Consider the following 26666-nt stretch of genomic DNA (forward strand, 5'->3'; position numbering starts at 1 on the left):
TTGACTTGAAAACATTCTATTTAATTTATACAAATAACTACTAAATAGAAAAAGTAGATTAAAACAAAATAGTTATTTTTTCTGGCAGAGTTTAAATGCATATTATATAGCTTAGAAGAAATAAAATGCATTCTCCCCACAGCATTCATGACCTAAAATTCTAGTTAATTCCTCCACTGCTCTCCTCCTCTAGCTCGGTACAATAGTAGACACGCCGTCCTGTGAGTAATGGCTATATATATGTTCCATATTTGAACTGAAAATATGTTACAGACCACACACCTACAAATGTGAAGCACTTAAGATGTGACTATTGAGTTGTAATATGAGAATACAGAAAACAATTTATGCTTCAGGTTATATCGTGTTACAAAAAACGTTTGTGTAAAATCATGAAAGAGGCCACATAAAAATAAGCTTTACCTTTATGCACTCGCTGTGCAGTTTAGAAACTGGCAAGTGCACCGTAATAAATAATTTGCAAGTTTTGTATAAACGAGAAATTCCTAATGTTCAGCATTATTGTAAACATCAGTACACGTAAAATGCAGCTAAAATCTGACCGTTACGTTTTCTTTCCTTTTGTCCAAATTCTTTTCCTATTATTCAGGCATGGATCAACGCAGTATATGCAGCCAATCGTATTTTTGGCAAGTCATGTCATTAAAATTAACAGTGACAGTGCAAGTAAGGAATGCAAAGAATTCCTAGTGCAATAAAGAAGAGAAGCACAGGCAATATTGCTGATTAAAATTACCACTTCCGCGTGTTCACCCTGGGAGTGATTAGGAGAATTTAAAAATAAAACAACCAAAAAGGGGGGGATGGGGAGGGGGGGGGGGGAAGCTGTTCAAAGCCATTATTTAATGCCCTGATCTTGTCTTAGGATTTCTCTGTCTTCCTTCAGGCCACTACCTTTGCAACAGTACATCCAGCATGAGTCTTTATAGCTTGACCGTTTGTGAAATGCCCACTGCAGTCACTGAGCAAAGTCCATATGGTTCCGGTGTCTCCCAGATGGATGGCTTGGTAGGAGCTGCTGCCTCTGTAAGAAGCCACATGGGGACCGACTACACGAACTGCCTGGCTGGGCTGCCTCTGAGCCAGACACGTGCCTTCCTGTCAGGAAAGCACCACAAGAAGAAGGTCAACAGTCAGCTTTCAGTTTATCTAAGGAATTATCGATTTTGGTCAAAGTCTTTTTGATTCGCAGGGCTGTTAGTCGTGCTGATGGATTCTGATACCAGCATTCTTTCATCAACTTGGCAAGAGATGTTAACGTCTGGAAAAGAATAACAACAAAACACACATGTAAGTACACAAATCACAAGCCAGAACAGCGATAGGTTGGGCTGTTGGGCCCTAACACAGAATGGCTTTACCACCTTACGCATCATCTATTAGGCATTTCAAATAGACCAGTTTTTGAGTGCTGAAAAGTAGAGTTTGATAATTAAAGAGAATAAGTGACTCAACAATGGGCTGACTGCGGTGTCGAACCATCACAACTTTAGAACAGTAGTCTGAGGGTTCCAGACTGACTGTGGTGAAGGAAAACTTCAAGCAGCAGCCGCCTTTCAGAGAGAACTGTCCCTTATCATGGAGGCAGGGGAATCAGAGCGCTGCTCCAAATCTGTGTGCTTATGAGCCATAGAAAGGCCTAACAGGCTTCATTTCCCCCATGTACACCCTCCTTTGGAAAGTGAGTAATAACGAAGAGTAGTGTGAAAACAATTATTAATTCTTACTACTGAAGGGCCAGTGTGAGAATAGCTCAGATTTAACAGTCTGCTCATCGAGTTTTCTTTCTTCTACAACATCAAGGTGCACACATAGATGGGTCTGAAACCTATGCTGGCAAGTAGCACTGAGATGATCTCAGCTTCAGATGGTTATAGGAGCAGTTCGCATGGCTTCAGGTCAGGAGAGGGGTCAGCTTTTACAAACCATACACCAGAATGTCTACTCACAGGGTCTGAGAACCACCTGTTGGGAATGTTTGGCCTTTGCTGATCTACACAGACCACTTTCCTCATGTCTTCAAAACTGGGATCATTGGGAACCAGGTCATAAAACGGTGGTTTATAGTCTTCTACAATACCTAGTGAAATACAACCAAGAGAGGCATTATTAAATGGCTGTCAGTGAAAGAGCACCTCTGCAAAGCCAGCATGTGTGAACCAGCCACCAGAGAAGCACAAAAATACCTGTAAGACTCCACACTGCCGTGCTAAACAGTCACTAGAAAAACAGAATAGCACTTATGTTTCTCCTACCATTCTGCAAAATTAAAAGCTATATCCATTTTGGAGATGCCTGAGCCAAAATAAGAGGTAAATCTACTTGTTGGAAAGTCATCTTTCATAAGGCATGGAGGTTTACAGGCTACCAGAGAACTGAGATATCTAGTAGAACAGCACAGAATTTCATCATCTGCACTGTTGTTTCCAATAGGGTTGACACGCTTTGCGCTGTTCCACGCATCATGGAAGAGTCCCATATGGATGTCAGCATCTACTGACCCTCACGCCGGTGCTTCGCATAAAATCATTTCTGCTACTAACACAGTAAAATGCTTAGGGTAAGTGGCACCGCACATCTTCAGGTATAGGCTTTGCTATGGTATCTGAATGCAGTTTCCAAGATTCTGCTTTGAAAAGTGAGTAAACAAGAAGTTAATGCGTGTTCTCTCCACTTGTCCCCAGGTTACATAAGAGCAGCCTGCTGAAAGCCTTTTGCCTCCTCACTCTGGCATGCGTGCAGCACTGCCGCTGTTGTGGATTAAGCTCATCAATGACCCAGGGAGCTCAGCTTTCTTCAGAAGCCAATTTAAAAACTGGTGTTTCAAGTTAGTCTGGAGAAATAGTGAGCAAATGAAGTCCTCTGTGTACAGCAGAAGCACAGACAGAACAAAGCTAGAACTGCTTTTTAGCAGCCTGGCAGCTGGTCTATAATCAGATACACACAAAATTCAGGATACTTTTTACTTCAAGTTATACTTGAGCAGAAAAAACGGTTCTCCAACATTTGTTACAGTGCTTGTTGGGATTTAGTTCTCTTGTTCTGTTGAAGACTAAGATCAAAATCCCACAGACACTCAGCAAAAGTCTGTAAATCTCCATCTCTGAGGACTGGGCTTCAGCTGGGAAACAGCTCAAAGACCTGGCTGTCCAAGGGACGTCCCAGAACGCAGCCACTAGCAGCCCACAGGTTTGCCACGTGTGCTCACAGCGAGCCATGCATGCTGTGTGTGCAACATTCTGTTTCCAAGCAACTTCTAACTAACTGCATATACTGAACATCACCTAGAGGGCTGAACTTTGGTCATGTCCTCCTTCTGCATCCTCTCAGAACACAAAATGAAGTCTGTGAGAATTTAAGAATACAAATAAGCTCTTTTGGGTCTGTATCACTTGAAATGGAAGCAGCGGTTTGACACCATTCACAGGCAAACCCTCAGAGCTACACAGTACAGTCCTGAAGGTGCTGCCAGTGCCATTACAATATTAACAGATTATCACTGAGCAAGTCCAGCTCTGTTTCAGTTTCCTATGCTCACATAGGCATTCCAACCAACAACATACAGGTGGCTATTTGAGGTACGGCACAGTATTAGAACATAAAGTCAACGTGGTCTTGCCTTTACTCCAACAGAGTAACTGCGGAGCCCCTAATGCTCCTGGGGCAGCTGCTGGCTGCAGCAGCTGGTTGGCACAGCCACCAAGTGCCACCTCTCACCCACACGCCTCCTCCCAGCAAGATCGCTGTCCTGAACTGTGGCACATTTCCCTCTCTCACTTCCAGAGGAAAGGAAATGAGCCTCTTACTACAAGAGGCCCTGCTAAGCACAACCTACAGCTCTCCATTTTCTGGACAGCCTTAATGACTTCTGTCACTGACAACACCCTACGCTTCTCTCTCTGGAAGAGCTGATTTTTGCTAACCAAATGCAATGGAACTCTCACAGAGCAGCAGTTTTTTTCAACTTTATCCTCTGTTACTTGCATGAAGGCTTATCTTGTGTGTAGAAATGCACCGTGGAGCAATACAGGACCTCCACAAACCCCAAAGCTGCAGGTACAGCCCTGCAGACACAACACAGACCACATGCCATCGAGCAGCAGCCCTTCTAAACTTGGTGTCTCACATCAACATCGAAGATGATCACATTATTGGGAATGACTGCTAAGACCTAAGGAACAGACTGCACTGCAGAGGAAGTACATTCTACAGCCATGAGTAACCACTCTGCAGTGAGCAAGCACTGCTCTATTGGCACAGAGCGAAACGCCAATGAGGGGGCTCAGATCACATTTACATGCACTGAGAATTGCTGAGGGGCTCCTGCTGCAGCACAGAGACAGCACAGAAGCACTCTTGGTTGCGGAGAGGTTTCATCATGTTTTCCTCCTGCTGCTAAGCCGCAGCAGAAAAGTGCCAAGTATCATGGTGTAGATCACTGAAGAAAAGTCACCCTGACTCAAGGGTCAGATCACAGCAACCTCAGGATCTCCAGGACTGGATATACTAAGACAGGTTGATGCACTGCAGCAGACTTCAAGTTCACACCAAGAGACAGATAGCAAGCATCCTTCCTCATGGGACAAACAGCAAAGCCCTGTTACCTCATAGACCAGGTACACCTGTCCCATGCCCACCCAACACCTTATCACCCGGTTCACATGAACCTGCTGCCTTGACCTCTGCATGTTCACTTCAAGTACCAAAGTCTTATTACAGATCAGACAGGGTTATCTGATGAGTCCTACATAGTCAGACGCTTGGATTTCTGAAAAAAAATGTTTACTTCACCTCAAACCAGTGCAAGGAAATGTAATCACTTTTGAGCTACAGCCTGAAATATAGATCAACAGGAAATAAGTACAGCTAAGTTAGTAGCACAGTTGCCTTCAACTTCAGGCTCCATTGGCATGACTAATGCCACGAGGCACCCGCATTACTGTTAGAAGAGCTTCCATAGCAGCACCAACCTCAGCCTGAAGTAAATTTCCAAAGCCCTTCCTTATCTTCTTGGTAGGTTTGCAGTCCATGCTGAGCTTTCTGCTATCTTGGTTAAGCTGCCAGCACAATCAAACCCATTAGTTTAACATTAGCTCTAGTAGGTCTCCTGTGAACTGCTGTTACTGCAGCTACATGTCTAAATACACGATATTTCAGCATGAGCATATTTAGATGTGTACCATTACACAGAACTTTCATTTTAAGAGGTATCAACATAGGACTGTATGTATTACCTACCATATGCACACAAAATACATTAGAATATATTTATTGATTAAAAAAAGAAGAACAGGACCTGTGCAGCCTGATCTTATGCTCTCAGAGGAGATTCCACTTTAGATCACTTGAGAACTGGAGGAGTAGCATCTAGGCTTGTAAGGATGTTTAAATGAGCCCATGCCTGGGCCCTCCTCTGAGTCTTGATACCTGCAAGGCAGCTTCGTTCAGGCAGCTTGTCAGCATCCCAGAGAGGACAGGCAGAGGGGAGATGATGCAGGAGAACACCATGAGGAAAATACCCAGCCTTCTACTGGCATGTGGGGCCAAGCTTCGTTACTCTGGATGAGCTACCACGAATCTTCACCATCACAGCCCACCTCTGTCCACCCACTGCTCGTTCATACCTGACTCTCTCCAACAAAAGCACTCACTCTTTCCTTTGGCTCTTGGCAAAGTCCTCTGGGAACAAAATAAGATCCAAAAGCCAGAGAGAACTTCTGAATGACAAGGAATCACACCAGCAGATACCCAGCTTCAGGGTCCTTACACTCAGACTATCTTGCCAATGAAACAGTGCAATGCTGTGTGCTACTAAACAGAACTGTACTCTGACCAAGTCCTGCTCTGGGGGTGGTTCAACAGAATCTTCTTCCTACATTTTCCTCCTCTGCTCTTTAGGTTTTGTCATGTGAAACAGACACCTAAAAGCATTCTCTGTGATTTAAGGGCACAAAGGTCAGAGATTTCACAGCCTAAGACTTCAGTTTAGCTGACTGTTTGATAAAATATTTCTCACCACTACATAGGATTTAGAAGGGACCCCTTTTTCCCCTTCCACGTCAACAGAGCTGACATCAGTAGTATATTCTGGTGCCCAGCTTACCAGCAGTTCCAAAGGCAGCAGTGTGCCAAGAACAAGCAGACTGTAGATCTGTACTTTGCTGTACACCCCGTGCATTTCAGTGGCAAATTCTCTACAGTCAATTATTTGCCTAATACATTGTAAAAGCAACAATAACGGTCCCAAACACTTACCATTGCTAACCATGCGCCTAGCTACCTCCCATAGGACCAGCCCGAAGGCCCAGATATCAACCCTCTTGTAGGAGTCAAAGCAGTCTGCCTGGATGGTTTCATCCAACACCTCCGGCGCCATGTAGCGTTTGGTGCCCACTCGGGGGTTGTTCCCCACATCCAACTGGTTGGTGCTTTGGGAGTGCATGACTGCAAGGCCTGAACAACAGAGAAGAAGCATTAAGTCCCCTTTGGAAGCAGACATTGAAAGTTACACGTCAGGAGTGACACCCAGCAGACAGTTCATTAAAAAGAAGGAACTCTGTGTCCAGCCGTCCAAAGACCAACTGGGTCAGCTGCAAAGCAGCTCTCAAAAACAGCCCCCACGTCCACAGACTTAGACCAATATCTCCTAAGGGATTACTATCAAGCACGTTATTGCACGGCTCTAAAATGCTGTTATTATAGGAATTAAATGTTTTGCAGCCACTGGATGTCACCGGCGCTCTAGGCACGTATACACACAAGGCTGGGCAGCTGTTACTTAGAAGAAAACAATTTTACCCAGCATTCAAATGTATTTATAGAACTTTTGGGTAGGCGGATGCATCTGAGCTGTGGGGAGAGGAGCAGACAAACACTGCATGACACACACACACACAAGTTAAAAAATAAAGCTAGAAAATAAAAGCCACCATATTTGTAGTAGCTTGAAAAATAAACATCCTCGAGTGATCCAAAGTGAGTCAGCCAAAACCACTCTACCAGGTTTCTACTAATTACTAAACATTTAAGCAAAGAACATTATGTGAGGGACTAATTTACTGTAAATTCGGAAATGCACAAAGTACTCATTTTGCCATGGTAAACAGACGGCACTGCAAATTGAACAGCAACAGGTGCATGACATAACTAAGCAATATAAAGGGCACAGACTCCTGGCTTTCCTCAACAAATCCTTACAATTTCCATTTAACGTGGCTGTTTTAGATGGAACTTAAGCAGCCCTTACTTCAGGCCCAAAGCACGTTAGCCAATCTACCACTTTTTTTTTCCCCTTACCAAAAGAATAATTCACAGGAACAACAAAAAAAATAACTCTGAAAAATCCTCTCCTGCAATTGAAGGGACTTCAGGTTGCTAAGAAAATGCTCCTGGCACCTCCAGAAAGATGCTGCCCACTGATTGCCCCACTGTCACTCAGAGAAGGGGCTCAAGAGCCCATCCTCCACATTAAAAGCATTTTTGTCCTATTTTATTTTTATCTTTCTCTTCAGATCGCACACACTGGAAACAGAGGTTAGAAAACAAATTTCCTGGCAAACTCTAAACATGTCAAGACTCTGGAGGACGCTGGTAAAATGCAGAATGCTCCATCCAAATAGGACAAAACAGATTTAATAGATTGATGGGTCAAAGTTTAGGGCTGAGGGATGCAAGTCAGCATCCAGTATGCTACAAACTGAGGACGTGTTGCAATAATGTCAGGAGACAGCCATGTTGTAATCAGGTCCTCATCACAGTGGCATGAGAAGGCTCAGGAGGCAGACATCGCACCCCTGCACGTTCCTTTCACCACAGAACACCCCAATGCACATTTAAACCAAGGGAGCTCTTACTGTAAGATACCAACTGTCTATACAAAGAAAAAAAGCATTAGGGAAAAAAACGATGGGACACACTGCTTTTCAGGTTGCCAAAAGAATCAATGTTACTATGCTGGGATATTTTTCAGGAGCAGAAATTGAGTAGATGTGTTCTGTCCGTACTCTTTGTACCTTCCTTATAAATACTAGATCTTGTCTCAAGCTGATGTTCACTGTTCAGCGTGGAGTTCAGTGATGGGGTAAGAGGAGAGCTGAGTTAGGCTTTCTTTTCGTATAAGCTTTACAGCACTGTTGTATAAAGTTGCTAAATGCTGTTCAGTAAAGTTGCATACGTGATCTACGGCCATGTATGAGAACTGCTTTAAGAGCAGAATAAATCAATTACAGGGCAGAGCTTTCCTAACTGCACTGACAGACCAAATCAAGAGTGACACCTGTCCTTGGACCTTATCAGAGCTTTTGCACAGCCAGGACATACTTGCTAACTCTCCTCCTTACACATAAGAAACAAAAAATGCACCACAAATACACACCTGAGTTCTTAAACATTTTAAAAATAGGTATTTTACCACTGCAAAAATTAGTTGGGAAATGTTTGTGACCTTGCTCAGAAAGTCCCCCTGATTTTTGAGGCTTAAACTGCAGAATGGCTTGGGCTGGGGGGGACCTGGTAGATCACCCAGTGGATTTCACTTGGTTAGTGTAGTGTTAATCAGTGCCAGCACATGCTGACCCCTTCTCAGTCAGCCTTGCTGGTGTGAACCATCACAGCAGCCTGAAGCCCCAAGCCAGCTGTCATGGAGAGCTCTGTCCTGGACTCATTGAGTTACCTGGGCAAAAAGCTCAAGCTAGATGGATGTTTTGGAGACGTACAGGTTTGGAACAGTGGGCACTTATTCCTTCAGAAATGATGTGAAACATAGCAAACACTGCCCGCGTAAATCTGTGAATGGCATCCAACAGCAAAAAAAAACAAGAACAAGTCCAAAATGTTCCATCTGTTTCTGAACTCTGCACTGGGCCTTGTCAGCTGTGCAACAGCACAGCAGCATCTCTGAGTTGGAAGTGCCACCTAGCGGCTGCCAAGCCTACAGGGCAACACCAGGGAAACTCGGTGTGAGAATTACATTAAGGCTACTTAAGGTAGGAGTTATCCAATACATTTGTCTGCTGCAGGAACACAGAGCACATTAGCACTGAAATGAACTCACCTAAGTCTGCTATGCAGCACTGTCCATTTTTCTTAACGAGGATATTTTTGCTCTTCAAGTCCCGATGAGAAATGGCAGGCTTCCCCTGCGTTCCAAATATCTCTATGTGCAAATGTGCAAGGCCGCTGGCTATGGACAGTACTATTCGCAGGCAGCTGACAGTGTCCAGGGTGGTGAGCTGCAGATAGTCATACAAAGACCCCATCTCGTGGTAGTGAGTAATTAACCACAGCTGGGTGCTAGAGTTTCTGGAAGTCATATCAGATGCAATAAAACCTAGGAAAGACAGGAAAAAAAGAGAAAAACTGAGTGACTAAGTGACTGCCCTAAGAAAAGAATCAACACAACCAGGCTTCTCGTGCATTTAGTTCAACTCAGCTGAACTAAAACTTGACCTCCATGATACTGCACTGAAAACAGACTGCAAGTATTACAACAATGAAATAGAGAGTTAATACATTCTGAACTCTAACTCGAGTCCATGCGCAAGAATAAAAACAGCATCTAGGACTTCAGCCACAGCTGATCACAAAAGCCTTTTTTACCTAAGCTCTCGGACCTAACACACACACTCAAAGGATGCAGAAATCATCATGCTTCAATATTTACAGGAAAATGAGATAAAGGGCAACCATAACAAAGGTTGAACACCAGAAAAGATTCACCAGTTTGACTCAAGCTCTGAGCAGAACAACTAAATCTAACAGCAAATAAACTGAGCTTTGAATCCATTCATTCAGGAGCAAGGGAAAAGAAACTCCTCCTCACTTGTTCTTCTCTCAGTCCTCTCAGGTAAACTCAAGTTGTAACAAAACCAGATACACCAGAACCTCTTCACCTACACATTGCACAACACTCTTCCTCACCATTTCACCACCCTGCAAGAATTGTTGCAAGGCTGAATGCTCAGCAGGAAGGCCTGTGGCACCTCCTTCCCTCTCTACACGCTATAGTGCCAACAATCAATTAATGCAGTTGACCCTTTTGTGCCGGAGTATTTCTGCAGGAAAATGCAGCTGCTGGGACGCTTCCTCCATTTATGGGACTCAGATTTCAGCACCTTCCTGCAAGTCTCTCCACTTAAAATTTCCCTTCAACCACTGAATAAAACACAGGAGTTAATTCTTGAGGACTTCGAGACGTAAAGTAGTGCACAACTGTCATATAAGTCAGCTGTTTGGTTAACTTAACTTTGGTTAACCCTCACGTTAACTATATGAATGCAATTCTTCTACTTACCTAAAATATTTTCATGCCGCAGCAATACAGTGTTATACAATTCAGTTTCCCTGAACCAGGATTTTTCATCCCTAGAAGAGAAGATCTTCACAGCAACGTTTTCTCCTTGCCACTGACCCCTCCAGACTTCTCCATAACGGCCCTTTCCTGGTCAGGGAGGAAACACACAGAGCTGTGAACTAACAGTCCTCACAGGATTAAGGACAGAAGCAGCCAAGCAGACAACATCCACCCCTCCCAAATACGGGCACTAAAGAATTAGTGCTCACCACTACCCTTCGCCATATGTAATATTAACAGGATGACACGTAAAGACACATATGCCATTAAAACCAAGTTCCTAACAACAGCATGAGACTGTTGCCAATATGCATAAATAGAGGTACATATGCACACATGTCAAATACTGTGGGTGTTATCTGTACCACAGCTGAACTAACCTACAGGACACAGCAAAAATTGTATTTTGTCTACAGTCTGATATATTTGCCTCTAAAATTTCCCACAACGTGTTCCTTGCAGTAATTCCCTTTCTGTTTTGTCTAGAAAGCAAACAAATAAAACCCATGAATTCTGAGGTTAGGAGGACAGAAAGGGCACAAGCGCTAGAGGAAGCCTTTATGTTTCCCTTGCAAAAGCAGTAAGGATTGCCATGTGTAAACTGATGTCCATAAAAAACAAACAACGCCAATAACCATCAACAAAACATCAGGTGGGGATCAAGACACGCTGCCTGCATCCCAGGCTTTCTACCCAAGAAGTAGAAAGCAATATTGAATTATTAAACACTCAAAAGCAAAGCAACATCCTGGAGAAGGCACAACGGGTAAGTTTCTGATCATCACCACCACCACAGCTGGAATACTGCATCCTCAGCGTTCACACAATGCACTCTGCTGGATCTGACAACTGTAAATACTAAATACCCACATTCTGCCCTTCATGGCTGTGCCATTCAGTGTTCCAAAGGGACACATACAGATCAGCTGCAGACAGACACCCAACAGTTACAGCTCAATGCTGTCACCAGAAGAGAATTTCTGCTAAGTGTTTCCATCTGGCTCTGCCATGTAGGCTAACACACACACAGGCTCTGGAAATAGCACCAGCCCGTGTTACCTCAGGAGCAGGCATCAGTCCAACAAGACACATACACACCTCTATACCAGACTGAACACCTCTTAGAAACACTGTGCAGGTAACATCCTATAGTTTCTGATGAAGAGGAACTGCTCAACATGTAGGCTAAGACTTAATGTCAGTGTAAATACATGCCTACCCAAGGCACACTATAGACCAAAGAGACACTGGCAAAATGTCAGCCCAGGCTCAAGAAAAATGTAAAAGATCCTTAATATCACACTTAAAGTTCTACAAAAAAAAGATCAAAAGGAGCTTTAGGAAAGAATTATTACTAATTACTTATACTTAGTTTTAAAAAAATAATTACTAAAAAGAATTTCTCACATATTTATAAGTGCTACTTCAGCTACTTCGCTTGCTGCTTCAACTCCAGATCCTGGAGTCCAAACAATCCTTTTCCAATTCTAAAGCTTTCTAACTGAATACCATTTGCTGTTTTATAAATGTGTTAAACAGTTTCAAACTCCAAATGGTGCTTGCTTAACATCCAGTCCATCTAGCTTACAATGTGCCCATTCAAATGCTCCTCAATTGTACTCTCTAGCATTACCTTCCCAAAAAAAGGTCAAATTTTTCCTGATAAAACGCAGATGATATTTGCTGTCTTACGCATAGATCTGAAAGGATGACCCCTCTTTCAAAGCAGAAACGCATTCTGTAAGCTAAAACATGAAAAGTTTCATATAACATAAGCATAATTGAGGAAAAAGGTGATTAGGATGCCAGACAGAGCTTTCTGCCTGTTTGTTACCCAGACCCGGCACAAGGCAAACAAGATCTCTACTGACCTACACACTCCACAAGCGTGATCTGGCGAGCCACTGTTCTTTGCACCAAGAATGGAAGTCCAGAACCACTTCCAGATGTGCAGGAATGGTCCAATAAATCCTGTTCAAAAGCAAGAGCAGAATTTTACTACATAAACTGCATCGTTTTCCACTTAAATACACAAAGGTGCATCTCCTCATAGGATTAAAGCTTATTAGTAGTATAAGATGTTTGGCCACACAGGACCAAGATACACTGCAGCCACCACTCCATAGAGGGCTAAGAACATCCCGCACAAGGTTTTACTATTGCAAAGGCCATACCAGGCATTGCAGAGAAGAGAGGAACTAAAACATGGGCACACCCATGCAAGCGTGCTTTCACCAGCTAGAGCTCAGCTAGTCTCCCAGATCTACTGACCTGGAGGATCTCGTATCCTCTAAGTCTGCATTATGCATCCCTATGAATAAACATGCATTAGAAAGAGCAGCTGACAACTTCTGTACTTTAAAACCCAGCCACAGACGGAGTTCGGAACAGAAACATCCAACAACTTGTTTTTCCAATAGCTTCTACTGTGTGCCAGCAGACATGTGCTGGTGCCCAGCCAGGCACGTGGCTGAAGCAGTCAACGGGAGCACCAGGGAGATGCTGTCAGCAGAGCACAAATAACAGAGGGGGGTTATGAGCAATGGTTTCCAGGCACGGCTCAGGAAGGGCTGTGCTCTGCTTTATGCTGAAAAGAAACATTAGGAGAATCCTAGTTGAATGTTAAAATCCTATTAGCCTGCAAAAATGCTACTACACAGCTACTTTTATAGCAAGGACTCCGATAATAGTTCTAAGTATTAGCACCCAGGTGCTCCGTATTGCTGGGCTTTTTTCTCTTAAGAAAGGAAAAGAGGATAAAAAAAAGCATACACCCAACAACCACAAGGTATTTTCAGCAAGCTGCACTGCTGGGCTTCACCTAGATCCAATGAAAGCTCATTTCTCCTCACAATTTTTTAATGAGTGCTCAAAAAAACACTGTGTAATAGTGACAGGAGTCTTGTTTTGCTTTTTTGATAGATACAGAGCTCATTATCCTATCTACATCAGTGACTGTAAAAACAAGATCGAGGAGGCCAGGCGTCCTTTATTCTCCATTAGGAAGCTCAGCTTAGGGCTGTATTTACTGCACTACGGAGATTAATCTGAAATACAAACAAACTCAGTTGTAACAGAACTGGAGATTTAGATCTCACAATTGACATGAAAAATCCATAACATGAAAGACTGACTGTGTAGGTGAACACATACAGATAGGGAAAAAATACCTTTATTCTTTGTTCACACCACCAGCACCAGGAGGCAGAGCACAGACACTCTGCTCACACCCTACAAGAGCTACACAGCTGTGAGCAAAACGACAGCAGACCAAAACTTCCCAGCCAGCAACTTTGCCAATTTCTTTCAAAAGAAATTTTTTTATTTATTTATCTCAGGTTGTTTCCTTGGATCATGTAATAATAAAGAACAAAGGGTCAGCAACTGGAATGGAAATGGTCTTGCACTGATAAGAGCTGGAAGTCGGTGCTTACAGACAATCAAGCTGCATACCTGCCTAGTTTGTGGGGAGCACATCAAACTACCTGTTTTAAGACCAAGAATCAAGCCTAGGAGAGCCAAAGACATTAAATGCAATTTATATATGGCTGAGCTGAAGCAGAACAGCAGGCAGTGACACAAAGCTGCTGCAGTTTACAGAGTGCCCATTCCCACAGTCACACCAACCACCCAACACTCCAAGCTCAGGAGGAAGGCACCAGTTTCAGTAACACTCAATGTATTCCTGAAGCCACAAAAGCTCAAGTTTCAATGGGAACGTTGCTGGAAACATTTTCAATTATTATTATTATTATTTAAAATAAGACCAAGGTAAAACCCTTCAAAACTGGTAAAAGGAGACGCTTTCCTACATTATTTTCCATAGACTGAGTGACCTGCAACATTTTAAAGATTGAATTTTGAACATGATATCCAAAGAAAAGGAGAACTGCTGCTACTCTCCTGGCCAAAGAAATTCGCTCATCTCCTCCTCCTCCAAGAGCCCAGCTACTAAGTTCATGGGACTCAGACCTGAAGTTTTAAGAACACCTGTATTTTCTTCTTTCTCCATCATCACATCCTTTTCAGTCTTTCAGTTTGTCATTGAAACATCCAAATCACAAAACATTTTTCACCTTCTGTATCACTTTAGGCTACCCAAAAACTTTACAAATATTGTTTAGCTGAACGTAAGCTTCTCAGAGGCTTTAGATGTTGTTTGTTGAACCAGAAAACGTTTGGCTACAGCTCACAGCAACTCTCCAAGGAAACTACACTTGCAAAAGTGGCTTTTTTGTGTGTGGTTTTTTTTTTCCCCTCTCAAAGGTGGTCACACATTTCCACCATTCACAAAGGTCACTTACTGCCAATGTACTGTCTCCAACATTTGAAGCAATGAGTCCCTCAATTGTGCCATATTCTGCATCTCTAGAATTGAGTCTCTCCATGTGGTTCTTCTGTATCCTCCGGATGACGAGCACAGCTACCACAGAGAAAACTACCAGCACTACCACAGGAGCCAGGATAACGATGATTAGTGTTTCCATGCTGTAACCCGCAGCTTCGCCTTGCAGGGTTTGCCCTTGAATAGGAGAGAAAGAACAAAATAAAACGTGAGAACACTCAGAGAAAACCCTTCCAGCAGGGCTGACACACTTTGCTCGGTGGCTACTCAGATTGGGAGATGCCTTTACACAGTCAAGGCTGCAGCAACATGTAGCACCTTTGCACACCTGCAAAGCATGCTGCCGTGATTCAACTGCTCAGAATGCCTTGTTTATAAATTAACCACTCACCTTTAGAAGAGGGCAACTTCGCAGTGATATTCATGTTGCACAGGTATCCTTGGCAGCACTCCACAGCTTGGTCAGGAGATGGCGGAGTTTTGCACGTCATTTTCCCTTGTTCATAGACTTGGAAGCAGCCTTTCTGGTAAACCTTAGCACCATCGTTAATGCTCAGGGAGGCAAAGCACTGCTGGCCCTGGCAGCGGTCTCCATTCCCACATGACATGCCTTCACACACACATTCATTTAGCTTCAGCTCCTCATCTGCAAAAAACAGAGAGGTGAGGAAACAAAAAGCCACACCATACTCTATAACTACTTTCACAGCAAGATTTAGTTGTCTACATAGAATAAGACAATAAAAATCTTTCATTTAAGGAAAGGAATGTTGCTTGCAGCTATCACGGAGGAACTACCAAGTAGGAGCTAACAATACCCATTTATCTGATCCAGTAATGCAGAGATACCAGCCTGCACCACTGAAGAAATACCAGTCTTATCTGCCTACTCCAAGCACTCACATTCCCAGGACTCAGCTTTACATCGGCCCCACAGGCACCATCGCAGTGCTACTGCATGGAAGGGTTGTCTGCACAAGGGCAGTAAGCAGTGAGAGACCAACTATAACTTTAAAGCAGATTTGTTAAACCAAACTGCATTGCTCTGCTCAGGGTAACTGAACAGGGATGAGGCTGCACCTGCACACACTCACACAGCAGACCTGCTCGCATTCTTTTTCAGCTCCAGCCATAAACACACGTGTCTGTAACACAGCAGTGTGCCACCACGTGTTCAACCTCTCAGAGCCTATCACTGGAGACTGCCCATGGGGAACAGAACTGTTTATTTTCCTCTTGGTTTTTTTTCTGCCCTCCTCCCACAGTGAACAAATACACAAGTATAGTTTGACACTTTTGTACTGCCTGAAATCAGCCAGCTTCCCTGCAGCCCACACCCTGCTCAGTGCACAGACAGTCCCTGTGGCTCACAGCCTGTTCCATCCCCACCTTACCTCCACCTCTCAAACCAGGGACCCTTCCTAGGGCAGCCTGCGGCAGCCAGAGAGCAGAAAGCCACTCCTTTGGCAAAGAACCTCTATGTCGTATGGTCAGCAAATGATAAACTACACTATGGACTTACAAAAAGTCAAAACATGCAGCACAATAAGTCTCAGTTTCCTCTCTAAGGACAACCCAGACCCAGTGGGGCAACTGGTGAATGTGCATAAGAGGTTACAAATCCAACACGGAGCCAGCCCAGGGCTGCTGAAATCTCTCACGGTGACAGGGACTTCAAGCACAACGGTTACAATATTTAATAACAGCAATATTGCTTTTCTTTTTAAATGACAAGTGCTAAGCAGCTCTGGAGGCAGACAGGGGCTGGGCAGCAGAGGGTCAGCATCCAGCCCTCAGAAGGCCCCAGAGAGAGGCAGCATTAAGTGCACAGAAAAAGGAAAATGCACCATAGGAAGTTTGGGAGAGAAAAAGGAAAGGAATAAAGCAAACAGTTGCTCCCTTCTCAAATCGTGCCATAATCTCCACTTACAAAAGAAAAAAATAAATACAAATCAAATCACACTAAACCTTCACACACGTATTTCCCCACTCCTCAGTCTCTTCCAAGGATCCAATTGTTGTGCTTTGTCTTTTACTATTTGAAAACAAATGCAGGGGATTTCAGAAAGACCTGATGAGGCAAAGAGCACCAACGTGCCACAGCAGACACACAGCACCTGAAATGCAGTCACCGCTGAGGAAGACATTGGCAGAAAGTGAGTGCTGACAGCAGGCAGTTTGGAAGCAGCCATCACACAACATCCAGAAACCCTCAGGTGAACCACCACCCTTCTCCCGTTTTGCTGAAGCAAACCTTACATGCACTGCACATCTGAAACCCTTGTGTGCACACAATGAGTCACTCAGCACTTCCAAAGACCTGACTGGAGCAGCCACGGAGAAGATGAAGTAGTTTGCTATTCAAATTAGCAGTGAAATTCCCACTTCGCTCCCCAGGCCCCGCTGAGCCCTACACCACCCACATACACTATAGATTTTGTACATAAACAGGCTCTAAAGCAAATCCAGGTGGAGCTGAGAAGAGCTCACCCCGCGATCACCAGCACGGCACTCACCTTGCACGCTGCGGGAGGGCAGGGCCAGCAGCAGCAGCAGCACAGGGAGAGCCATGGCTCCATCTGTCGCTGTTGGCCTGCAGGAAAAGACAGATATGAGAACTGGGCACAGCTGCACTGCCCTTGGGGGTAACCATCCCAAAACAGCACTTCTCCACATCTCCCATCAACTCCAGAAACTCTGTGCAGGATGACCAAGTTTGCTCTCATTTCCCACATCTACAGAGCTTCTATTTTACCACGGTTTCTTCGTGAGATTTACACTTTTCTGTAAAGAGCCACAGAAGCATAATGTGCAACTATAGCATGATATGAAGTGTGCCAAGAGGACAGCACGCACCCTTTCAGCACCAAGCAGGCCTGTAACATCAAAGACTTGCTTTACCAACCAGGTTTTAAAGACTTAAGCTGCCATGGACTTAATAGGAAGTTGTGTAGAACTGTGTTGTTTGGACTCAGCAAAGAGAGATCTCAGCCTGAAACTGCTGAATAACTTTCTTTAACCAGCAGCAACTGGCACAGGACAGCAGGGAAAGCACTGTGTGTAAGGCAGAGCCATCCAGCTCTGTGCTGCTTGACCCACATCCTGCACAAGAACTGACCGTGTTCCCAACAAAGGCACGGGCTCCTCTAAGGAAGTAAATAAAGGAGAGAATTCTTTCACATACTGCAAACCTTTTCCAGGATGCTTGCTCCTTACAAGGAAACAAAAGCTCTCTTGTCGCTTTGAAGAGCTATTTTACAGGCTACTGACAAGGAACTTCTTTGTAGCAGGGGTCCTCTCAGTTGGGAACGTGGACTGCAGATAACTGCAGATAGCAGCAAGCAGCCCCATGGGTCTGCAGCTCCAAACCACCCACCTGCCCTGATCCCAAACCCAACACAGCAGTGGGGAACACTTCCAGATCAACATGGCTCTGGTGAGCAGGCACAGGGCTGCTGCTGTGCCTCTGACAAGCAGCGCTTACATTCACTTACTCACACTGCATCCTAATGCAGCAGACAGAAAAGTGACATTACCAATGTTTTTCAATTTTCATCAAGCATCTCCGGTTGCTGCCTTTTCACATCATTAGCAGGCTACCTCTGTGCTCGGAGACTAAAGCCAAACCATTTCTGTATTTATTACCCAACACGGATTAGTTTTGGAAAGATGTCAGGGATTGCTTTGTGACCGGTTAACATGGTCAAGGATTTGTGACCCTGTGTGCTCCAGTTCTGAGACTTCCTTCTTGAAGGGAGGAAGCAAGCAGGGCCCAGCACTGCTCAATTTGCTACAACCCACCTTCTCACTGCTTGCACCCACTCTGCCTTCCTCCTCCCACTGCCAAAAGACCTTACAACACATGTATTATCTCACCTCCAACAATCACAAAACACGAGAAAAGCTGCATGCAGCACAGTCAACAAGCACTCATGGGTTAAGGGGTAGGCTGGGAGAAAGCTCCCTGCTAAATAAGGTACCCCACCACAGGTCACACAGTTCCAGCTGGGTCCTGAATGTCTGCACAGGAGACCTCACAACCTCTCTGGGCAACCTGTGCCCACACTTCCTCCCCCCTTACTGTAAAAAAGTTGTCTGCGTGTTTGTACAGAACTTCCTATGTACAAGCTTTAGGCCATTCATCCTTGTCCTATTGCTGTGCACCACCAAGAAGAGCCTGGCCTCATCCATTTGCCTCCCACCTCCCTTCAGACACTAGGGAGGATCACCTCCCTCAACCTGCTGGCCACACTAACGCACCCATTGATGACTTCACCTACCAATGCACTGAGGCTCCTGACAGCAACACACCTACCACTACACTGGGGGGCTTCCTCCAACAACATGCCTGTCAACCCACCAGGGCTTCTAGGAGCACTGTGCCCACCATCCCACCAGCGCTCCCTGCCCAGCACCCACACAGCCCCGCACCAAAGGCTGCAGGACAGCCAGCGCTCAGCTATTGGCAAAGCAAACAGCAAAACCCAGGCTATGAAGAGACCTCGTGTTTCAGAAAGCATGTTGTCCTCTCCAAGAGATAAGCCAAACACCAAGTTTGGCCTGTGTGAACCTTTGTTTCCTGGAAGCCTCCAAGAGCCGGGCTGGAGCTATGCAGGCTGATGCTGCCCAGGTACCTGCTGCGGGGGGAGCTCAGAGAATGGCTGCAAACAGCCAGACCTGTCTGCAGAGCACTTAATGCACATATATAAGAACCAAAACCTGGCTCAGGTAACACCAGGACGACCGCAGTAGCAGTAACCACTAGGTGGCATTCTGAACACGAGGGCCTGTGCCTTGGGCACTTTGTGACACACTCCATCTCACCCAGGGCAGCAAACAGGATACAGTATTCACTCCTTTCCTGTTTAGGAGTGAGGGAACAGAGCATGGAGTCACATACAGAAATAAAGGCCTGCTCAGCCTCCAGCTTGGCACACACAACAAGAATCCATTTGTTATCTATGCTGTCACCCACCGTCCTCAGCTGACACAATTGCAATTAGAAATTATTGCAAAGTAGAAATATCCACACCTTCTGGAAGAAGAACCCACATGTTTATCCAAGAGGAAAAAATACCTTACCTAGGCCAAAGACATGGGCCAGGAACACAGGAGTTCTCATTCCCATTGGAAAAGAGGAGGGCAGGGAGAGGACGAGGCAGGGACAGCTCAATAAGGGAGATGGCTCTGCCACCCATCACAAACCCAGGCTGCTCCACAAGCTGTGTGTAAGAACCGAGCACAAATGCTTCTAGCTGGCTATTACAAGTTGCACGTGAAAGCTTGCTATGCCTTTAGAAAAAGTGCACGCTAACACCTACTAGCTCTAACTCACTCGAAGTCGACTCCTTTGAGACTTGGCCCACAACCCACCAGGCATTCCTTTACTTCATTAAGCTTTCATCTGTGCAACACATGATGAAAGAGCTCAAGGAAAAGCACACCTCCATGGCTCACAGTGCTTCCCGACCCACCATCAAGCACTGATCCATCCAGCTCCTGGTGGGCAGCAGCCACAGAGGCACCAACACCCCCATCCCTGCAGGGGAGTGGGCATGGAGGGATCCCAGCCACAACCCCCAGCACCACAAGAGAAACACACTCATTTTGGCAAAACCAACCACCTGCAGCATAAAGATACGCCCAGCAGAACTTTACTCTAGGGCTCTTTGTGTTGTTTTCAGTCTATAACATAGCTCTCCATTCTACAATTCACTTTGGCTTTCCTTTCACCCCTCCAGAGGCTGCGGAGCAAAGCCCCCTGTGGGCTGGGCCTCTTTGATGGCATCCTTCTTTGGAAAACAAAACAACCCCAATCAGCTTTGGGAAGCAACTCTGGTAAAGTTGTAATGCACTGCCTGCACAACAGGCAGAATTCACAGCAAAACACTCACACTGCTCTGCTTTTTTACCCACCAAGCGTGTTTCATCACCAGGCCAGACTGAGCCCTGGTGTTCCAACTGCTGCCCTGCATCTGCCAGCCGTGCAGTGCCCACAGCCCCACTGCCTGCAGCTCCTCTCAATGCCATGGTAGTTTGGTTGGATCCCTGCCCCCTCCTTTTTATTTCTCCTTTCCCTGCATTTTAAACACACATCTCTTGGCCTCGGGCAGGCGCTGTGTTTTGGTTTGGTTTAGTGCAGTAGCTAGGGTCTGATGATGTAACGTGAGCAGCATTTCAAGATCGCTTCTTATTCTGGCAAGCCCTGCTGCAAGACAAATGCAGCCCGAGTCTCGCAGACGTACACAGCAGTCTCACCACCAGCCAGTGCTGTATGCACATATGTAAGGACCTTAAGAAGGTGCAAGTGCTTTTTAATTCCAGCCCGATACCACTGAGCATCTCAGAGCCAAACACCCAGTCACAGACCCAAGGAACAAACACACACAACAGGCAGCGCTCCATCACAAACAACCCTAAGCCTGATAACTTGGCATCTTATCACTTCTCCCGACAGATTTATTCCAGATACCACTCAGACTCTTCTATCCCGAGCTCTGTGCTGTGTCTTCCTTTTCCTTCGCTAGCTGTAAGCTTCCAAATTCATGCCTCCCACATGGCCTTGCCAAACCTGACTGTACTCGTATGTCTTCAGAAAATTGTTCCACACATTTACTCAGCCTTTCGTTTTAATTGCTCTCAGAGATGCCAAAAGCAATCGAATTACTATCCACCAGCTCAATTACCATGACTGGCCTCACACATACTTTTAGCTGCTAACATGAAGCAGAACACAAGCTACATCTCTTTACAGGCAAGTCTGGCTTCGGATTTCTGAATGAAAGACTGCCTAGAAGCAAATCCTCTGTGATCACACAGCAACTAAGCTGTATTCTCTTGATTAAAGTGAGCTTATGACATACATCCAGTGGCAATTCCAAAGGCTCAGCATCTCAACATAGAGGATCCAGACACAAATGTTAATGTAACAGACTGAATACAACAAGTCAGAGAGAACCTTCACCAACCACTTCCAAGAGAGAAAACAGGATACCCAAATTTGCTCTGAGTCGAGGCCCACCTCTAACAGGACGTGACCAAGAGACCATTCTGAGCCCAGTACAAGAAAAGACAGCATTTGATCATAAGCAGAGGGACCATGTTGATTTTGGGGTTTTTTGTTCTTTATTTTTCTTCCAGCATCAGGAAGAATTCGGCATAAATCCTTCAGATGAGAGAGCACAAGTTACAGGAATTAACATACTTCATCCAAAAGTCCTTTAATGGCAGCTGCCCCAAGACAAAGGGGAAAAGAGCACTGCCAAAGACACAGTGAATTACATTTGAATGCCCGCTTACTGTCAGTAGCCTCTCAGTGCAGTAACGTTTATGAAGGCATCCAACAGTCAGTCCAAAAAGCTTGCCATCTTCTTATTGCCACCCAGTGGAAATGTGAAGCCAGATCTACCTCCAGAGGAAGCCACCAGCTTTTCTCCTATCTCCTGGACATCCAACAGGATGAGTTTTGTGCTGCAGAACTTCCCACTCACCAACACAGACCTAGTTCTGAGAGCACTGAGGTCTGCAGGAGCACGGCTGCAGAGGTGAAGCAGCAGCTGCCATGCCTGCCTGCAAGCATGCAGTTTTGCCAGGAACCATCTCAACTTCAGCTGGACTAGACGCTAAGGAAACCACAATTAAATGGACTGAGACATCTAAAGCTATTCTCAGAAAATAGGCCAGACTGGGCATGAAAACATCTGAGTTTGGCTTGATTCATAAACCACATGACCAAGACACCCCAGCAGTGCCTCCAGGCAGCGGGTGAAGGAATGCCGAGCAACACAAAGGCAGACAGCAGAGCTTCCCAGCCCCAGCTGCTTCTCTGCAGCTCCTGCACCTCTCAGGCACCCACCTCTGAGGCAAAACCAGAGCAACACAAGCTAAATCATCACATCCAGCCAGCTATGATTGCACACACTCCGACTGTCTCTTACACCGACACACACCAGTTTCCTCTGCACCCATCCAGAGTGCAACACCAAGCCCTTGTTTGAATAAGTGCACAAACTGTGGACAAGTCCTTCCTGGTTCCAAGCAAACACAGACATGACTTCAGACACTGGGAGAGCAGCACCAACTTGGCTCCTCTGCCCTGTGAGTCAGCGTACGTACTCTGAGCATTGCAGCATTACACATAAGTGAGCAGAACACATAGGGGAGCTGCTCACCAAAGTGAAAACAAAAGACCAAAGGACATCTGCACCAAGTGGAAGGGACAAGCAGCAGGGGAAGCAGAATGCTGACCAGAAATTTCCATTTTCTAGTCTCAGCAATGGGGAAAAAAAAAAACAAAAACAAAACAGACGTTTTTCTTCTTAAAGAAATAAGCAGAACAGCAGCAATAATTTCAAAAATAAACTGCTTGAATATGGCAGAAATAAGCACGTGAGGAGGAGCGAGAGGTGAAGACACTCAGGACATCTGATGCTTGTGCCCTCCCCAGCTACAGCACACAACCTATAGAGCAGCACAGTCTCACCCTGCTCTCACTAAACACTGCTCGCTCCCCACAGCTGCCTCTTCAGGCGGTTGGCACCGACCCCATCAACACGGGACTCGTTTCCAACGAGGACAGTGTTATTTTATTGGCTACCCAGGCAGCACATGCACCAGAAATGGAGTTTTATCTCCCTGCTTTCCTGCCATACAGAACCAGACAGGCTGACTCTGAACGCTGAGATTGCTCATTTCTCCCCATTCCGTATCTCCAAGCCAAAACAACATCTGGAACTTCTGTGTGCTGCACAAAGAGGGAGACAGATAAAAGCTGGAGAAAGCAACACGGAGCTTCCTGAGCACTGCGTGTGACCGCGTTTACCCGCATTTCCCATACAGCCCTTCCAGAACAGCCCTGCTGGGAAAAAAGTCCCTCACACAGACTCAGACACAACATAAAACTCCTTCCACTGCAAAATAACCCTAGGAAGGATTATCAGAAAAATAACAGGAGCAAAGCTGATAGGAAAGTTCACAGTACGAACGTGGCACGGTTCTTATAGCAAAATAAGGCGACTACCACTGACATACAGAAGGAAATGAACAGAACGGCCCCAGAGCACATTACTCGATAGCTCATGGGAAGCTCATGGTGCTTCATACACAGCCCAGCTGTATGGGGCACAGCCGGGGCTCAGGCCATGCCCAGCACATCCCCACAACCAGCAGAGCAACAGAGAGCTGCGCCGCAGACAGGCACAGGGGCAAGACGTGTCCCAGCTAGCACAAACCTCCCTGCCCACAGACGTGCCAAGCACACACAGACCAGTTGCTCCAACATTTACTTAACTCCTGGTAGTTAATTAACAGAAGCCACGTCTGCTGGTTATTCCCTAACCGGCTCTCACATTGAGGGGCCAAGCTCCGCACCACACCAAGGGCAGGCAGCGGCCCATGGGGTGGGGGCTGTAGGGCAGCCAATGGCCCGGGCAGCCCTGACCTCACAGCCGGGCACTGAGCCCTCCTGTACCTGCCCAGCCCCAGGGAGCTGCCACACCACCTTCAGTGCATGAGAATGACCAAAGTGGCCCCATTCCTCCGCCGTCTGATGGAAGGAATCTCATCCCACTAGCACTGTGCAAAAAATACCATTAGTATTTCTCATGGATACCCAAAGCAAAACCAACCAAGACCACAGCTCCACAAACTTGGAACTCAGCCCAGCCAGAAGCTACAGCACCGACCAGCCGTTGGTTAGCTCTGATCTCCACCAAGGGCTGTTCACACAATCCAAAGCTTCTCTCTGCCTAGAATTTCCCTGAGTTAAAAGAACAAGCAGTGCTCTCTTCACATCTACTTTACAACAGCACACTAGAACTGAACATCACAGGCTACACAGACTACATGGGGTAAATCATTTAACTAAGGAAAAGCACCAGTTTCTCCTCTTCCTCCACGCTCTGCCATCACAACCATTTTCACACACTTGCAGCCTTTCAAAGGGATCATTTTCACCCCATCCTCTGGAATCTCCCTGGTCCTTCCCTTTCCATTTGCCTTCCAGCCCACAGACACTCCTTTTGGCCACCGTTCAGCCACCTTCCACACCAGATGAACTCACATACACCACGTAGCAGGTAGCTTTCAGGCATTTGCAGCTCGCTTACAAAAGGTTCTGACAGAACTTGCATTGATGCCCAAGCATTCATGGCACTGAATAGTGCCTGAACCCCATCCTCCTTACCATGTGACAGACAGGGACCTGAGGCTGGCCAACGTGAAGTCGGTTGGCTCCCGTCTTTGTTTATTCTTGAAATAAACTGAATGCAATGCACCACCTCAAAGCACTTTCTGTATCTGGATCAACAACCCCATTCCTTTCTTCGTTATCACCCACTGAAGAGCACAGAAGGGCCCTTGGCTGTGACACAGAGTGTCAGCGATGCTGCAGCAGGGTTTAGTGAATAAGATCTTTGCTGGACACAAGTTAACACTGGTTTGGATGTTTATAAAACACTGCTGCAAGAAACATGAAACTGAGTAACAGATCTTTAAACAACAACCCTTTCTAAGGGATGACTTCTTGCTCAAAGCTGCTTAGAGGAACCTGAAACTACACGTTACTTTCCAGCAGTGACTACACGTCCCATTTCTGCACCGTTTGCTTCTTTTGAAGTCCAGCAGCAGCTGCTGTAGCTCTGAGTGAGCAGAGGCACCAGGCCCACGCAGGAGCAGGCAGCTCGGCCACAGGCAGCACAGCAGGTTGTGGGCAGGGGCTCCAGCAGCCCGGTCACACCAGGCCAGCCCCACGGCAGCCGCCGGCCACACACGGCTCCCACAGGTGGGGCAGCAAAGAAATCAAAGAGCTTCAAAGTGGTTTTGCGGTGAGCACGCTGGGGGCAGAGCTGCCAAACCAGCAGTGCCGGGGAGGGGCGATCCACAGCAGCTGGGGATCTCTCCAGGTCTGTACTGCTCCGCAGGGAAAACCATCCCTGGCCACCTGAAAATCCAGCCGGTCTGCACAGGCTGCCCTGGGAAGGCAGTGCTGCCCAGGGTGATTTCAGCCCGGTACTCAACATTTCCATCCTTCCCAGACCGCTTCAGGGGCGGTGTTATACCACGCTGCCATCAGAGGAGCCTCCCCCTGAAGATGAGGAAAGGCTCCTTCGGTCCTTCCGCACTGCTTTATGACTGCACTCCATCTTCACCCCCCATCTCCTCCTTCCAACCCTAAATCTTGCACAATATGACAGCAAGAGGTTATTTCAAAGCACTCCACAGCGCTCCTTGCTCAGTTTGTATGCTGGGTAAAGCAGAGCACCCAGTGCTTCTGACTACAGCCAGTGCTGTGCGTGATGGTGAGCTCTGCGCTAAGCAAGATGCACAGAATGGAGGCTTCTTTGGGCTACTACCAGAATAAAACAAGTAGCTATAGAAAGCAAGATGAACCGCCCTGAGTCACTGCATTAGCATAATGATCCAAAGCAAAGCTAAGCAAAACTCAAGGTCAAAATACCCTATCTGGAACTTTACCTGGTTTTCTGAAGCTTTCAGGACAGCAGTCTCTATCTATCTGCATGGTGGACTACACTCTTTGAGGCTTGGTAAGTATTTCAACACTTCCAGACTGAACAGTGATCAAAGTATTTAAAATCATCAAGCTGAGTCACAACTTCAAGAATGGATTCTGTGTCTGGCTTTGCACTTATATTTTGTTCTCTAACAAAGGTTAATCATTGCCCGACATAAATGAAGATACCATTAGGACCAATTAAATGCTAACTTTATTTCCCAGGAAGAAAAGCAACCTTGTTAATAACAAACAACGGGATGAAAGGGAAGAATAGAACTTTTGACCGTTACTGGGAGCACACTGTGCTGGCATGCAGTGATGGGGAGGGACAGACCCCGGAGTTAACATTGTGTATCTTTGCTTATCCCAACCAAGACTTCAATCAAAGGGAATGCAAGAACAAGGGGTGATGCATAACTAATTGTAACCCTAAGAGT

At 45.9% G+C, this 26666-nt stretch overlaps 1 protein-coding gene across 3 annotated transcripts in view; it reads right to left on the reverse strand.

Annotated features, from left to right (window-relative positions):
- ACVR1 (activin A receptor type 1) overlaps positions 1–26666 on the reverse strand; it is a 34480-nt gene continuing 7814 nt past the window's right edge. The window contains exons 1-10 of one of the 3 annotated variants that reach the window (XM_015869087.2): positions 26190–26337; positions 17234–17310; positions 15109–15363; positions 14677–14894; positions 12244–12343; positions 10313–10459; positions 9074–9349; positions 6277–6474; positions 1971–2101; positions 1–1282 (exon numbers count right to left, since the gene is read on the reverse strand). In XM_015869087.2, the coding sequence (XP_015724573.1) occupies positions 1148–1282; positions 1971–2101; positions 6277–6474; positions 9074–9349; positions 10313–10459; positions 12244–12343; positions 14677–14894; positions 15109–15363; positions 17234–17288 (1515 nt within the window). In that variant the 5' untranslated portion in view covers positions 17289–17310; positions 26190–26337 and the 3' untranslated portion in view covers positions 1–1147. Of the gene's footprint in view, positions 1283–1970; positions 2102–6276; positions 6475–9073; positions 9350–10312; positions 10460–12243; positions 12344–14676; positions 14895–15108; positions 15364–17233; positions 17311–26189; positions 26338–26666 lie in introns of those variants that run through there. The other 2 variants (XM_015869086.2, XM_085552970.1) reach the window with 2 other exon arrangements.

The sequence above is a fragment of the Coturnix japonica genome, chromosome 7, assembly GCF_054131305.1.
Source record: "Coturnix japonica strain WE chromosome 7, WE-NBRP24, whole genome shotgun sequence".
Classification (NCBI taxonomy): domain Eukaryota; kingdom Metazoa; phylum Chordata; class Aves; order Galliformes; family Phasianidae; genus Coturnix; species Coturnix japonica.